Source organism: Austrofundulus limnaeus, unplaced genomic scaffold, assembly GCF_001266775.1.
Source record: "Austrofundulus limnaeus strain Quisiro unplaced genomic scaffold, Austrofundulus_limnaeus-1.0 Scaffold8, whole genome shotgun sequence".
Lineage (NCBI taxonomy): Eukaryota > Metazoa > Chordata > Actinopteri > Cyprinodontiformes > Rivulidae > Austrofundulus > Austrofundulus limnaeus.
The window spans coordinates 4,057,998-4,074,055 of NW_013952410.1; the positions used below are offsets into that span (position 1 = coordinate 4,057,998).

A 16,058-nucleotide genomic window follows, 5' to 3' on the forward strand; every position below is an offset into this window, starting at 1 on the left:
GTGTGTGTGTGTGTGTGTGTGTGTGTGTGTGTGTGTGTGTGTGTGTGTGTGTGTGTGTGTTGGGGGGTAGGGGTTCGGGGAGTTGCGATAAGGACATACCAACACGATAGCGGATTTGCACTGACAATATTAAACAGGTTCAAATCAGGAAGAAAGAATGGCATAAAAGTCGCACAAACAAAAGAAAGCACAGATTATATCTAAGAATGTTTAACATAATGTGAACCTCTATTTGTGTTAACATTTTAATAAAATCTGAGTTTCAAAGATGTGAAACAGAAGACAAAAACTGGTAGATGTGCACACGTGTAATCAAAACTCAGTGGACAATAACCATCAGCCCTCTGTGGCCCACCCTCTTGCCCTGGACCACCCGGTTGCAGACAGTTTCTGAGTTCTCACGAGATGTGCAGGATCTCTTAATTACAATAACAACCCAATCAGCCGCTAATGAGCTGCAGCAGGTTGACGGGCTGGGGTGGGTGTGGATGTGGAGTAGCAGGACCCCCCGATCGGAACGTTCTGTACCACACTGTCATTCTGCAGACCTCTGCAAATGTAGGCCATCGGCTCGCCTTCCTGGTCTATTTGGCACTTAATTTGGCACCAGGAATGAGGAAGAAGAGGACGAGAGGGGTGTCGGGACATGCAGGGTGTGTGTGTGTGTGTGTGTGTGTGTAGGGGGGGGGGGGTCCAACTATGAGAAATCTGTGGCAACAACACTTGTACTTTCCTGGGCGACTGGGATTTTGACTTCAAGACAAAAAGCAGATGAAAACTTGCATAGAAGGAGACCGCGCTGAAAAAATAAGTTTAGCAAGAATGTTACGAACAAAAACACCAGTTATTTCACTGCTTTTTATAGCTCATATAACAACAGGTTCAGTGGCTTTCACTCATTATTACTTGCTGTTTGTAAAAAAGTATGATGGTAAAACTCTCTAATTACCTGTAATTCTGTTTTATGACTTACTCAGAGTGAGGCAGGAATATTTTCCCACCTATTTTTGTTGATGTGTTACACTCACGTCTTATCTGCCTCCTCAATCTGCATGATAAGCTCATCCTTAGTTCAGCTCAGGAATGACTTGTGTATGACTGGTGCTAGTGAGGTCATACCCATGTAACTATTTGCTGCCGTATCCGCCGCTCACTGAGCGCTCACAGCTGCAACCTCGGTTATAGTGTGGCTACGATTTCAGATAGATTCTTCTCTTATTTTGGGGGTTGAGCTYCCTGCAGAGAATTTAATATGTATCAACTAATGATAGCTGGCTGGCGAGGATAAAAAGCAGTACGGAGGCAGTTTTAGAAGGGCAGAGTGGAGCCCCCTACGGCCTGCAACGCAGCTTTTCGTTGTAGCTTAGCGTGAAACCAGACCTGTCCTGCACGAAACCAGGTGGTGGCTAACTATGGACTGTGAGAAGTTTCCTCTCTTGCTCTCGTTCTCTCTCTCTCTCTGACTGATGAGGTTATCTGCCAATTATAGATTTGTCAACAGTTCAGTTGCTGAACAAACCCTGGGAGACAGGACATGCAGCTGTGGTGCCTAGTGGACTGCCAGTGGAAACATTTTGTTTGTTCATATAAACGCAGAAAGTACTGAGAGGTGAAGCCAGCTTCTTACACACCTACTGCCAAAAAAATGTTGCTGAGAAATTGCATGAAAGGCATTTTGATTAGCGTGTACCAACTTGCAGTTCCAAAACAAAGAGAAGTGAGGACCAGAATAACAGCGCACGARCCAAGAAAAGATACAGAAGAAGGCATTTGGAGGAGTACAAATAGGCCCAAAGTGAACTGGTAAAGCACAGATATTATCCAAATATCTTAAAAGTAAGAAGCAGCAAAACTAAGCAACATGAAAAGTGCTGCTAATGCTCGATTTGACTTGCATCTCCACGTTTAAAGACGTCAGATAAGAGGTGGTGGTGGGGTGGGAAGGGCTCACCGGAGAGCAGGAGTGTGTGGGTTGAAGCACCTGTTCCTTCATTGCCTCAGCTTCCCATTGAGGAGCATGGCGAACTGAGCCGGTCCAACCTATTTATATACAACACGGGGTCCAGTTACAGCTGTGGCAAAGAGCCAGCTTGTGGCAGATTGAAGCAGCCAGAAAAGAGCAACATGCAAACCCTGTGCTATTGGTGGCTCGCTCAGAGGGAGAGGGAGAGAGAACAGGGACCTAAATCAGATCACCTCGGTGACTTTGGCTCGCCTCCCTCGTCTTACCTTACAGCACTGGCAAAGAAGAGCCAAGATGAGGGAGATGGAGAGGCGCAGTAATAGGCAGAAGTAAAATATAAACAGGTCAGGGGTGAAGTAAAAGTGTGGTGCCACTGGCACTTGTTTTAGAATAAACAATGACTTGAATGTTTCAGTTTCAGCGAGCCAAGTTTGGCCTCCGCTTCAGGATGGTATGAAGATTCAAGACGCTACCTGCGACAAAAGCAACCAGAAGAAACAACTAAAAGTCATACAAATTACAAATTGTGGTCATTTTCTGCCWCATTAGTTTTAGATTCTGATTAGACCCGACTGCCGCGTCAACACTGAGATGAAAAGGGTAGGTGGGTGGGTGGATGGAAACAAGGGAGGTTGGATTAGGATTTGTTTATACGATCACTGTTCTCGCGTTGAGCGCCAAAACTGATGTCACAACTCCCAAACACTGTGCTCTTTGGTATCCTTCCAACTGGTTGTCCTCCTCCTGATTTTTGCGTTCTATCCCAAGATGGAGAAGTGGTACCAAACTAAACATAACCACCACCAAGAGTTTGTGAGCAAGTTTCCACAGGCACCCGAACAACTGAAGAAAACCTGAGAACAAACAACTGCAAATGTTAACTTTTACAACTGTATAAAAGTGGAACTGACCAGTTAAAAATGTTCTCATCCCTTTCCTGCATTAAAATAGTAACATTTTATCAATAGGGACGCCTGCTTGTTTAGAAGTGAGTAAGGCTTCAGTATGGTCCATCTGAACCTGCAAAATCAGCTCTCACCGACACAGTTGTGTGACAAAAACGACTTCATTATGTTCTTAGCTTCTTATCTTCCATCTCATCTGGCCCGGGCATGCAATTTGTTTATGCTTTAAAGTGCTCGGACAACAACGGCAGCATTTTGCTTTAACTAGTAGCYTGCTGTTGTACCTGCAAGCAGATACTTTTAAAGGTAGTCAAACGGCCAAAAACTTCTGGATGGAGATAACGCATATTGTGCATGTGGGAATCTGTCTGCTAAAAAGTGTGGCGCTCTATCCATGACAGATTTCTGTCCAAAACAGGCATTTATACCCAGAGTGGCATTGTGAGGACACCCTGTTCGGTTTTCTCAACCCTTCTTTAGTTTGATGCCAAGATTTAACAGACATTTCCATCTGCACGTAACTTTTCCCCACTATGTAAATTTTGGAAACTTCCAAAAACTTTGTAAGCTGCAGCAGGGGGTGACAGCAAATATTTTATTAAGATAAAGACAAAAAATAAATTAAGTCAGCTTGGATTAAAAAAAAGGTTGATAGAGATTTTACAGCTTCAGTAGCTGCTGTGTGTTGCTGCCACGATCACAATCCCTGCATAAATTTCATAAGCTGCAGAAAGGGAAGGCTGGGGAAAAGTATCGATGACTTCTTCCAAAATCCCACCTAAAGGCCTATGGGCCAAAGTAACATAGGATATCGGAGAGGGGCCTCCGGTGGGAAGACCCCCGTGCTGTGGCACAACAGGGGGAGAGGTTTCCCAGGAGCTCTGCGTCATGTCTCATGGGCGATGGAAGTTGTGCGTATCGACTAGTCGGCTGCCAATCGACCGTGCTGGGTCCTTTGTCGGCTCAGTGTTGATGTCTCAATTAGTTACTGGAATGTGGAATCAGTAATCAGCCCACCAGTTGACATCAAGGCCAAAACTAGGAGGTAGTTTTGACCAYAAGTAGCAGCAGCAGTGAAAGTGTTCTCAAATATAGTGCAGAGGTTTCTGCAGCTTAAGTGATTTAAGTCACTAAGAGTTGTTTTCAACAGGCATTGATCCAGTCAATGCATTTTGTTAACTGACCATTCAAAGCCAACGAAGCTCCTCACTAGAAAAATAATTATACTGCTGGTAATAAATAAGGTCCAAAAAGGGGGGGAAGAAAGAAAAATCCAGGCCACACCTAACAAAACAGCTAAAACCAGGTGTGCTTTAAACAAACAAACAAAATAAATAAATAAACAAACAAACAAACAAAAGAAACCGGAGCAGGGTAATCAACTGCCGGCTAGACAGTCCTGAGGGTACAAAACAAAACCGACAGCCGCATTCACACACAGCGCAGTGAGTAATCCTAAAAACATCTGATCCTCCTTTTCATCTTTCCACATAAATGAGTGGAGCATGGTGCATCCTCTGAGTGTGGCAAGCGGCGGCCTGGGAGCGAGGTGGCTGTGACTCAGTTACCCTACTTGACTTGCAGCCACACAGCAGCAGCTGCAGGGACTGGYCACAAACCAGAGCTACACATGAGGAGCTACGCCTTCGCCGATGGCTCTGCCAAATCTGCTCCTTCTTCTCAATATGGCTTCTTTGTGCTTCAGAGACTTTAGTGTCTACGTTTCCAATCCTWATCTGATGAAACTAAGATACGAAGTTGTCTCGGCATTCTTACACTYCTTTTTTTGTCAAAATTACAGTTTCGATGACAAGTCTAGAGGTATTTCTGGATAAGTGAGCTCATTCTATGCATGAGAAATCTCTATAGAGTGCAACAACAAAACCCACAATTTCAGAGGAAAACTGTGCTTTTGTCTGAGAGGACATACTGCGTAAATGTGTGTGGCTGTGGAAAAGACCAAAACTGTTAAGAAATGTGAGGGTATGGAAAAGCCGGGTGGGGGGAAAAGAAGAAATCGGGCAGAATTTCAGAGGAGAAATGCAGGAGCAAAGAGCGGAACGGAAGCTGAGGGAATGGAGAGCTGAGGGTCAGGTCAGTTTAATGGCTCGTTTGTCTGCACCGTGAGACCACCAGCTCTCACTGGTGGCGGCAGGAAAACCACACACACACACACACACACACACACACACACACACACACACACACACCCTGCCTTTCTTGTTATTTCTTTTCAATTCTCTCCCTCTCTTAGTTACCTTTTCCACTGCTCCGGCCTCTGTCTACAACTTCCTTCTATTTACCAAAACACAAACACGACACCCATTAGAAGAAACTTGGGTTTTGAAGCAGCCGTGTGAGAAACACCAGTAGCTAAGAACAGATATCCCAGAAAAAAAAATTCAACAACAGTGATTTACACATGGTTTAATTTCTGCCCACCTCCCACTGGTTCAGAACATACAGCATCCAAGGCCGACAGCTGACCTTAACGTGCATCAAGCCCTAGGCCAACAAAAAACACTGATTGTTATATCTGCAGACATATTCCTGAGTGGAAGCTCTGTGACCAGAGCTAAAATGACTTCCATTTAGGGATGCACGATATATCCACATTGACAAAGGTTTTGGCCGAYATTCGTCATTTTTTAGAATATCGTATTGGCCCGATAGGAAAAACGGGGCCGATATTAATGTCTGATATTGATTTCCCACTTTTTAGCTTTGTGTTTCTGTTTTGGGAGGGGAGATGGTTGGTTGAGCGGCATCTGTTTGATCATGATAGTGATATTAATGCTGTGTAGCCAGGAATAACTGAAGTAGAGAGCCGTATCAGAGGTCTGGTTTAAGGATGCACTGATATGAAAATTTCAGCCGATATCGATATCCGATGTTATTATTGCTGTTATGGTCGATAACTGATATTTACCGATATTACACAAACACACAAATTATATTATACAAATACGCACAAACACACTTGGATCTTTTATTTGATACTGTAAATAAACAACCAGACCTCTGACATGGCTCCCTACTTCAGTTATTCCTGGCTGCGCATCATCAATATCACTATCATGATCAAACAGATGCTGCTCAACCAACCATGTCCCCTCCCAGAACACAAACACAAAGATAAAAAGTGGGAAATAAATATCGGATATTAATATCGGCCCAGTTTTACATATCGGACCGATACGATATTCTAAAAAATGACCAATATCGGCCGATACCGATATGAATGCCGATATATCGTGCATCCCTAGTCTGGTTGTTTATTTGCTGTATCAAAAAAGACACAAGTGTGTTTGTGCATATGCGCATGTAAATAATTTGTATGTTTGTGTAATTTCGATAAATATTGGTTATCAGCCATTACACCAATAATAATAATATCGGATTTCGATATCGGCTGAAATTTTCATCTGTACATGGTGCATCTCTACTTCCATTCATTGTGCTGTTGTTTCACAGCGCGGCATGAGTCAACACAGACCCTCTTTTTGCTTGAACGAACCTTTAAACACACCACGTGAACTCTTTTCACAATGCCTTGACATTAACCCACCCTGATGTTACTGGATTCTTCCGATAAGTCAAACAAACATGCAAACCAATTCTTCATTCTTGAAGAAAACGTGCAGATTAAAGAGAAGTGAATTTAAAGAGACAGCCTAAAAAYGAGTTGATCTGAGACACACCTCAGAAAAGGGGTGAAAGAGGGGCTTGCGGAGTTACAATAAGGAGGAATTCAGACCAAAGCATTGCAGTTCCCCTTTATATAGACCCCAACTGAATTATCTAAATGTAAAAAAGAAACATTTAAAAGCATGATATGTCTCCTTTAACTCTCAAAAAATGATCTGAAATGTATTACAAAGTTCAGAAATCTTTAATTCTCTAGTTTTAATGTTTTTACAGCCCAACAGAGAGGTTTTGATCTTTGCCAATCATTTTCAAAACAGGATTTTACATCAGCTGTTTTTTTTTTCCAAAAACACCTCCATCAATGCCTTCAAGGCTCTTTATTATGATCAATCTCTACAGCCACAGAATCATGAGTAATGAGCTGTTTTCTATGATATTCAGTTTTTATTATGGATAGTTTTGATTAGCAGTGTGTCAGATAAYAAACAGCAGATACCTTGTAAGTAACTTATTAGATGATTTCCTTAAAATGTTCACTCAGCATGTTTTAGTGTCTGTAAACGGATACTTTCAATTGTGATAATGATTTCTAAGGATTGCAAGTATTTCCTCCATACATAATACACTGCTTAGTCATTCTTTTTGTGAGTCAGACAGTTTCTTGACCACAGTGAGCGAAAAGGTGCAGCGGGGGGGGGGGGGGGGGGTGAAAATATGATATGACAGAAGGTGCTTCGCGCATCGCTCCTTCAGGTGCGATGGGTGGTTCCCACCTCCATCTGCTGAGGAGCAGGAGTAGAAGAGCGTGCCATAGTGAATGATGTCAACGCAGAAACATGCCATCTCACTGGAGGTGAGGAACGCCGCAGTCTCAAAGCAAGACGCCTGAGGTTAGTAAACAACTGATGCAAAATTCATGAGTAATTCCAACACACAACAGAACGGAGCGAAACAACAAAACAGAGCTTAGYGACTGCGGCGAGAGTCAGCCTCGTTGTTCATCAGCGTGAGTAAAAAAAAGATGAATGGGGAAAATTTAATTTTAATGTGCTGAAATCAAATCAGATCCTAGTTTGTAATAAAAGCTCATATTAGAAAAGGGAAATACAGCAGATCACATGCTAAATACCTGAAAAATAAACGGGTGACTTCCTGACATCACACATGTAAAAAAAAAACATAAGAAAAACAATTGTTTCTAAGCCGGTGAGGTGGGTAGAGGGCCGCTGCCTGCTGCCAGTTCAGCTAGCGCTGTCGCCATGGGAACCCATTTCAGGCTAGTTCATTGGGACGAAAACAGAGTCCGCCCCGCCACCCAGCAAACAACACACACACCTAGTCATTGAACGCATCGCATGTACGAGCGCTCATAAAKGGACACTCAAACACACACACACAATAAGTAAACACATAATCAGAGCGGATCACGTGACCGGGTTCTGTTGTTTACGACRTGCAGGTGGGACGTGTTTAGCATCACCTACACCTGACCTGCACAACCAGACTTTGTGAGAGGATTAACAAAAAAAAAAAGATACAAAAATTTTAAAAAAACAAGAGAGCGAGGTGTCGACTGCACGGCATTTACAAATTTAACAGGTCTACCATGAGGAAGCTTTCCCACACCATAAAGACCAGATTAGCGGGTGTGTGTGTGTGTGTGTGTGTGTGTGTGACAAGTCCGCAGGCTGCGCACATCTGCAGCATGAAAGAAAAACGCATGTGTACAACAGCAAACCCGCTTACCCCTGAACGTTAAAAGAAGGTGAGGGGAGGTGGAGAGACGTTTGGAGCTTCGGCCCCAACTTTTTCATTCTTCCAACAAAGAGAGAAGAGAGGCATCAGCTCAGGGAGGGAGTCCACACTGCTATTTATCAATTTAACTATTTACAGTGTGTTTTCTCTCATATTAAACTGAAAATAATAAATACACTCAGCACAAAAAGTAAGGAAATTGGTTTAGTACACACGATTTTACCCATTGTGTCACATAACCGGCCTATTTTCTTTTGAATTTGCCTCAGCCAAAGTGAAACAGGAAGTGACATCAAAGGGGAACTCATTAATAAAATAAACTCACTGGTCTCTCTGTTCATTAAAACAAAATTATTTAAACTTTAACCATTCTTCGTCTTTTTTGATGGCGACTAAAAATAATGTAAAGAAACATCAGATTCTTCTCTACGCTCTGTGTTGTTAGCGTTTGTAACAACGCTCTGTTTACATGCCGACATTCCCCTTTGACATCACTTCCTGTTTCTTCACATGCCAATATCTCAACAACCGTTCATCTGAGTGATATGAAATTTGTTTTGCGACGTGTTATCAACGTTATCTTTCCAAAACTGCATTCATGTTTATTGCAAAAATTTGATGTCACAGGCWCTTTTAAGTTCTAACTCAGTAAGGCCTCGGTTTTGGCAAGTACTTGTTTTGGTTTGAGAAGAAGGCGTTAAGCCCTTTGATGGGCAAATAACTTTCACATTTACTATGAGGAGTGACTTTTATTCCATTCATCCCCCACAGTCAACTTTTTATTATTTTATTATAACTCAAACCTGCACTGTGCTCAAAGTTACGACTGTGTTCGGGTCAGCGCGTGTGTTTGTTTGGTGGTAATTAACTGCTAAGATACTCACTGGGCTGAGTGTCAGACAGCCACCTCTCAGTCATATGACAGGCCTCAAAATAAATGTAACTCTTTAGGTTCGGTACAACACACACACACATGCACTCGGTGCCCTCTGCCACTCCACTCAAACACATGATACACATACAAAGAAGGCATCTGTCGTTTCGCACATGAAGCGGTATGTGAAAAATGTGGATATCCTCTGAACTTTGGCACAACTGTTGAAGCAAGATGTTTTTTTAAGAGAAGTGAACCTCGTTTATAACACCAAACAACTTTATTTCTATTTAACAAATGAAGTGTAATAATGAAAAACGCAGAAGCGTCAATAAAGCTCAGACTTCCTTTACTACAGCTAAACTGTTTGTTTGACTTTTATTATACACAAATAGATATTTTAGCAATATTCTGTCACAATTTAATTCCAGAAACCATTTATTCACAGTCCCTTTTCAAAATAAAAACACGCTTGGTTGGGGGCAGTCGAAAAGCATTATCAGTGCAGCTTTTCAGATATCAGCAGTGTTATCATAACAGAATACGTTTCTGTTATTTGGGAGCTGAAAAACGAGGCATCAGAAAAGTTTTGTTTTTTCTGACTTCTTCCTGAAAATCAGACTGAGCAGTGACCAATCATTTTAAGGAAGTTTCCATTGAACGTGAAACTCTTTAAACCCTCAAGGATAAAAAGTCAGCACCAACCCCATAAAGGAATGAAAAGAAACACACACTTTTTTAATTTGATTGCTTTAAGGTGTCCTAAGATAAAAGTTTAGTGGACGAACATTTCTGCTCTGTGTTGTGTCATTTTTTCCACCTCGTTCACTGCCTTTGTGAAACTTGACATCTCGTGACACAACTTGTCTGTTTGATGAATTGGATCGGTGGAGTGTTAAAATAATAATAAAAATAATAGTAATAATAAGACAGCCTGCTTTTGAGCCGGATCCCCTCTGTTTTTACGCGTGGCGACTTCATCTGGAAACATACGCACAACAACTCCAAAACTTGCCAAAAGTGGTCTAAGCTGAGAGATGAGATCCTGCAGAAAGGCTAGGCTACACACACACACACACACACACACACACGCACACACACACACACACACACACACACACACACACACACACACCTACATGGTGGGCCACTTCAAAGACATTCCACAACATGCAGAGCATTGTTGGAAAATGCCAGTGTGCACTTCAGTGAAGAGTGCCTGACAATCCCAAAGGGCTGGGAACACTCGAGCAAACGGACGGCAGCTCTGCTCGCCCTGATTTTAGAACTCTAGCAGAGGTGGCAGAACAAACAGCTGTCCTGGCAAAAATAAATAAATCTCACCAACGTGGGACATCTGACTCGCATTGTCTGAATGGAACCCGTGTAAGGCTAAACTGCGCAACAAAAGCGGGCTAAAGGAGAAAGAAGGGAGCACATWTAATGGAAAGAACCATATGGAATAACTGATGCACTACATACTGAGCTCTGCTTACAAGTTTGAGAGGAGCAAGAAGGGGGGGGACTCCTGGTTGCACAACTTGTTTTGTAGGAGTAAGACCAAGAGACAGCTCAGCGGGCTGCTTCAGACAACTATGCACTGATAACAATGGCTAAGATAGCTGTCCAATCCCATCAACAACCTGTAAAAGACACTTGAGTGTGTTTTCTGGAGTGCAGTCAGCGGGACACAGCTGCTGCAGCGCAACATCGGTGCTGCCTGTGGACACAGAGTGACATATTTTAAATATTTTTGGTTGTTTTCCCCACCCCCGCTGCAAACATCTCTTAAGTTCCAAATATGGTCACTTCCCAGAGTCCTCATGAACAGCCAATAAACATGTACCGCACTTCCCGAGAGAGACACAGGGCAAGAGAAAGGAAAGAGGGGAGGGAGCTACCAGCAGCTTGGTCTCAAAAGACCCCCTTTCACGGGCCTCTTTTCTGTCTGCATGTCTGACCCGTGTAAAGCAGCCGGATCACTTCCTCTTAACCTGGCCACCGGGAGCCTTACATGATACTAAATTAAAGGCAAGAATCTGCAAGCAGTCCGAGCGCCAGGAAGCCGTGCTCCGTGATTTCATCACGCTGGGTCATTTCAAACTACCTGCYCCATTTGCCCTGACGTGAGCTCATCGTGCGCCGAAACACTCCGTAAAGCCTTGTGCAACCCGTTTTCCACGACACTGAAAACAAATCCCACCAGGAGACATGTGGACCAAAGGTTAAACTAATGACAAACAAGGAAAATCTGCAATCATTTCATTTGGARAAGTTCACTTTGAGCAACGAGTTTGTCGTAAATTCAGACAGTTGTTGAAGGTGAGGAGGCGCTAAAACTTGTAGAGCATTACATGGTCAAAATAATCTTCATATAAACAAAGGCGATGTCTTCACTAGTTCCRCTTCTTAATATTTTTGTACATTACAACTTGAAGGAGAAAAAGTAAACAAAAAATTCATTAGTTTGTTTTGGCTAAACATATTCCTTAATGTAGTAATGGGCACAGTTTCGTTAATTCACTAATAGCAGAACTAGCTTCTCCTTTAGTGAATTAATGTTTTTKGGGCTAACTTTGAAAACCATTATTGGACTCATTAACTTCCACTACATTTGGTTCCTCTAAATTTAGGATCACTAAAATACTCACAAGTGTAAAACTTCTCTCTCTATTTATGCCAAATAAATAAAAACTATCCCCACTTACAAGCAGTGTCAGACACTGTGTGTGGAGCATGTAGGGCTGGGTAAAAGAACTGATTTATGGATTGACTGCATTTAAATTAATCAAGAAAACTATTCTTAATTTCCTACAAATTCATGTTTCCAACAACACATTTTAATTTAAAAACCTTTTAAATTTGAGACAKATTTGTTTGCAGTTCACGATTAAACTGTCCAATTTACAAGTTTGCCCTTAAAACCTGTTGTTTGCGGTGAAGAGAAAAATAAAGTAAATTTGTATTTTGCAACACAGTTGAACTAGTTTCATTATTTAAGAACAGAAAGAATCAAACTTAATCGAAACGTGATTAATCGATTCAGAAGTTTATGTATCAATTTAAGGAATTGGCCATTAAATGCCCTTCCTGATATAATTTGAGCTCAGTATTGAGCATCAAACTACCACAGCCCCAAAATACAGAAAAAACTTTGCTGAAAATAATAAATTGTGGACTATAATGTGCTGGTAATTGATTAGGCACAGGGCAAATAAATATTTCTTTTTAARGAGGTAAATAATGTCGATTAATAGATCTCTGTGCTAAAGCCATAATAACTGTTAAACACGTGACTTTTCAATGTTTTTGATTTTAATTTTTGTAAATGTACATCTGTGACAAAAAAACCACTAAATATGCATCTATCACATAATTTGTAATAAAATTCATGATTATACATATTAAGAAATTGTGCATAAAATTTAAATGACAAAACATAGAAAATGTGCATCATTTTGGTGGCTATATAAGCTTTAAAATGTCTTATATCAACGTCTTCCTTAAATAATACCGGTAACCCACATCATTTTTTGTCAGGAATCTCAAAAACAAAACAAAACAAAAAAAGTCATGTTGGTTAGTTTTATTTTTGTTTGTTTGTTTTCTGAAAAACTTGGGGGCTACAAGAGATTATTTTAGGAAGGTGTCGTTATAATAAGATTCCTATGAACTTTCTGTTAAGCTATAGGGCAGTTAATTACATTTTAAGTTTTAAATCATCCCTCTTTTCTTACCGTTTTTGTCCAAGAAAAAGGAGTTTCTTGGTCTTTTTTAGATTTTTTTTGTTTATTTAGGCTGCCTGCAAACTAACAAYAAACAAACATAAAACATCCCTGGGTAAAACAAACATGTCAGATTTAAAACAAATCCACAGTGCGACGGCTTACGACTTTTGCACAGTGCAGTAACTTTTCAAGTGAAAAGTGAGAGTGTAAATTGTGTTTGCTGTAGTAAATCAAAGAGGTACTGCCTGTGTGCTCCACCTGAAAACAAAACRCGCTGTTGTTTACTGAGGTTACTAGACGTGGAGTGGGATTATAATCTCTGACGCAGATGTTTATGTCTCGTTAAACGCCTCATATCAACTCATTGATAAAACTCCACGCAGCACAGACGTCCTCCAGAGAGGAAGACGKCCTTATGGAGGATGATGAAGAGCAGCACGGGTTAACTCTGCACCTCTGTAGCCTCGGTGGACACTTTGTTTACGTCCGGGCTGCAGCAGCGGTTTGTTGTGTGTGTGTCGCCCAGAGGCCTCTTTCGGCTCACGGGGGGCCCAGTCCCGCTGCTCCCAGTTTGGCCTCGCTGCAGCTGACCACCACGGGTCCGRCAGCGGCGACCACCGAGCGGTGTGCGTGGAACCAGCGCGAGGGGGGGATGTGTTCACCACCGCTTCACCCACCGGAGGATTATCAATTACAACAGCTGAAATTACGAGCCGTACAATTAGAGCCCGAGCCGACTGCGCATGCGCGAAAACGTAGGCGAGAGTCTCGTGACATGAAAAACAACAAATAAATCGCACATTTCCAGGATTTTTGTCACTTATTTTGCCTGATCATAAATACCTATTTGTTTCCCCTTTAATATACAAAAGATTAAAAAGTATTCACATTGCAGCTTCAACAAGATGTTTTCTCACACCAAAACAGAAATTTCCTAAAACACAGTGACGTAGCTTTAATTTAAAATAAAAACATAAAGTAATACTTACTTTCACCGGTAATCAGTCCACAGTGACTTATGATACAGGTACAGATGATAAAAAACACAATTTGTGTACGCAGCTTTAACGTCAATCGCCTCATTTTGGACTRAAGTTGTGCACCTCCTTTTCCACGTTTGAAAAACTCCAATCTTCAATTTGAAAAAAGTCAACAAAGTCAATAAAAAGTAAGAAATTTTAAATCCCCCCTCAAAAGACTTRCATCCAGACCACTAAATAACGTGATCTTGGGTTCTGATGGCACAAGTGCGTGTAAAACCCGTCATTTCCCACGGCAAGTGAAGGCAACACTCCACGTTCATCTGAGTGATTTTGGGGCTCCGCTTTATTCAGGAGACAAATAAGCTATCCCACATTCAAAAAGATARCGTGGGGGGTCCTCTGCTAAGGTCCACTGTTGTGCAATCCACGTTGTAATTGCGTTTGCGCAGGTTTTAAAAACWGTTTTCTTCTGCTACTCCTGCAGAAAGTTGTCGCCAAAAGACGAGCTGTTTTTCTTCTCCCGAGTTCTGCAATAAAACAGCTCTTCTCACGAGCTCAACCTTCCTTTTTTAAGACGGATGAGAGGAGTACATCCCAGGAAACTCCGAGGCAGGAAAAACGTGCAGCTTTCTCTCCCAGCCCCCCCTCAAAAAAAGATACACTCCGACCTTCCTCTGAACTCCCTCACCCCCGCTGCTTGACCACCACCACGCCGTGAAAGAATAATAATAATTAAAAAAAAAATACAAGCAAGGAATCAAGTCCCCACCAGGCGAACGGGAGGAGGAAACCAAACGCTATCTCCTTCTCTGAAGCACGCAAAATGTGGAATTACGTCCTCGTTAAACCCGCACGTTTCTGTGAAGCGAGCGGAGAGTCTCGAGGCAGCCGCGCGCGCCGCCCGTCGCTTTTCCTTCGAATTAGCTGCTGATGAGAGCGGCTAAAGCTAACAGGCTAATCCAAAACAAACGAGGTTTTTCAGCGCTTCGGCGGCAGAGTTGGAAAGAACAATAATTTAAAAACACACAAACACGTATCCCGTCTTGGATAGCGATGATAAAAAAAGATGAGGTAAACAAACCCAAGATAAGTTAAAAAGTAAAATAAAAAAAACGACGGGTCAAGTGTTTAAAAATAAAAAAAAATAAAACTTGTATCCCCCCCCCTACTCCGTTCCGTCTCTTTTTCTGCGAGTCTCTCTCCAGCAGTAAACAACTCCTGCCAGTCACCTCAGCTGGTCCACACACGGTCTGCGGGAAAACACGGCGCTCTCTGCCGCCTGCTGCTCCTCCTGCAGCGGGCTCCGGATCCGGACTCACTKCACACACTTCACACACACTGACACAGGACGAAGTTAGGAAATGATACTCATATGAGAGAGAGAGGAGGAGGGAAACAGGAGGTTGTGGTTTCAGAGAAAATAACCTGATATATTGTGATAATACACACTCTGATATGCATTTGCTTTTAAGTCATTTTTTAAATCAGATTGGGTTATAAAATATGATACCTGTCAGGCTGGAAGTGTTCATTTAGTTATTTTCATTTGAGATGTTCAATTATCTGAATAAAGTTATAGAATTTGAATTTCAATGTTTGTTCGTTAGTTTGATTCTTGAAGCAGAACAAATATTTTTTCTTTCTTGCTTGCTTGCAAGCCACATTAATTTCCAACAATCCTACTTGTCTGTCTTACAGTGAMATACATCAATTTATTTTAAACCATCTTTACTTTATGAGAAGTTTTGGCTTAACGTTTGGACTACAGCCCGTCAAACTCAAGGCCTGTGGGCCAAATGTGGCCCACCATGGCTTCAAAGATGTATTACTGTTTACAAAGCTGCTTTAAAGCAAGCCATCATTGACATGAACTACATCTCCCATAATGCATCGTGTTCATTATTTTACCCAGAAAATGACGGCATCGCACAACTAGGTGGAGGCGCACAGGCTTCAAAATTAGCCTTCAGATGGCATGAATATTTTACACAAGTGTTGCCGGCTAATTTTGCTGCAACCCAGTTTTACCAACAAGTGGGAATTTCCCACTTACAAAATTGTGAATTAAAATTGGAACGCCCCTCCAGTGGGAATTCCCTGTCAGAAAATGGGATCAGAATTCAAGACGGCAGCTACTCACAATGGGTCTCATGCAAGAACATGTTCGTATTCTTATCCTAAATTTCTCTTACTTTTGTTCGT

At 41.9% G+C, this 16,058-nt stretch overlaps 1 protein-coding gene across 1 annotated transcript in view; it reads right to left on the bottom strand.

Moving 5' to 3' along the window:
- LOC106511880 (insulin receptor) overlaps window positions 1-15,034 on the bottom strand; it is a gene marked incomplete at its 3' end in the record, with an annotated part of 79,145 nt that extends 64,111 nt beyond the window's left edge. Inside the window, 1 exon segment of the mRNA XM_014000609.1 lies at window positions 13,863-15,034. Within this exon segment, the coding sequence (XP_013856063.1) occupies window positions 13,863-13,956 (94 nt within the window).
- Window positions 15,035-16,058: the final 1,024 nt, after the last annotated feature.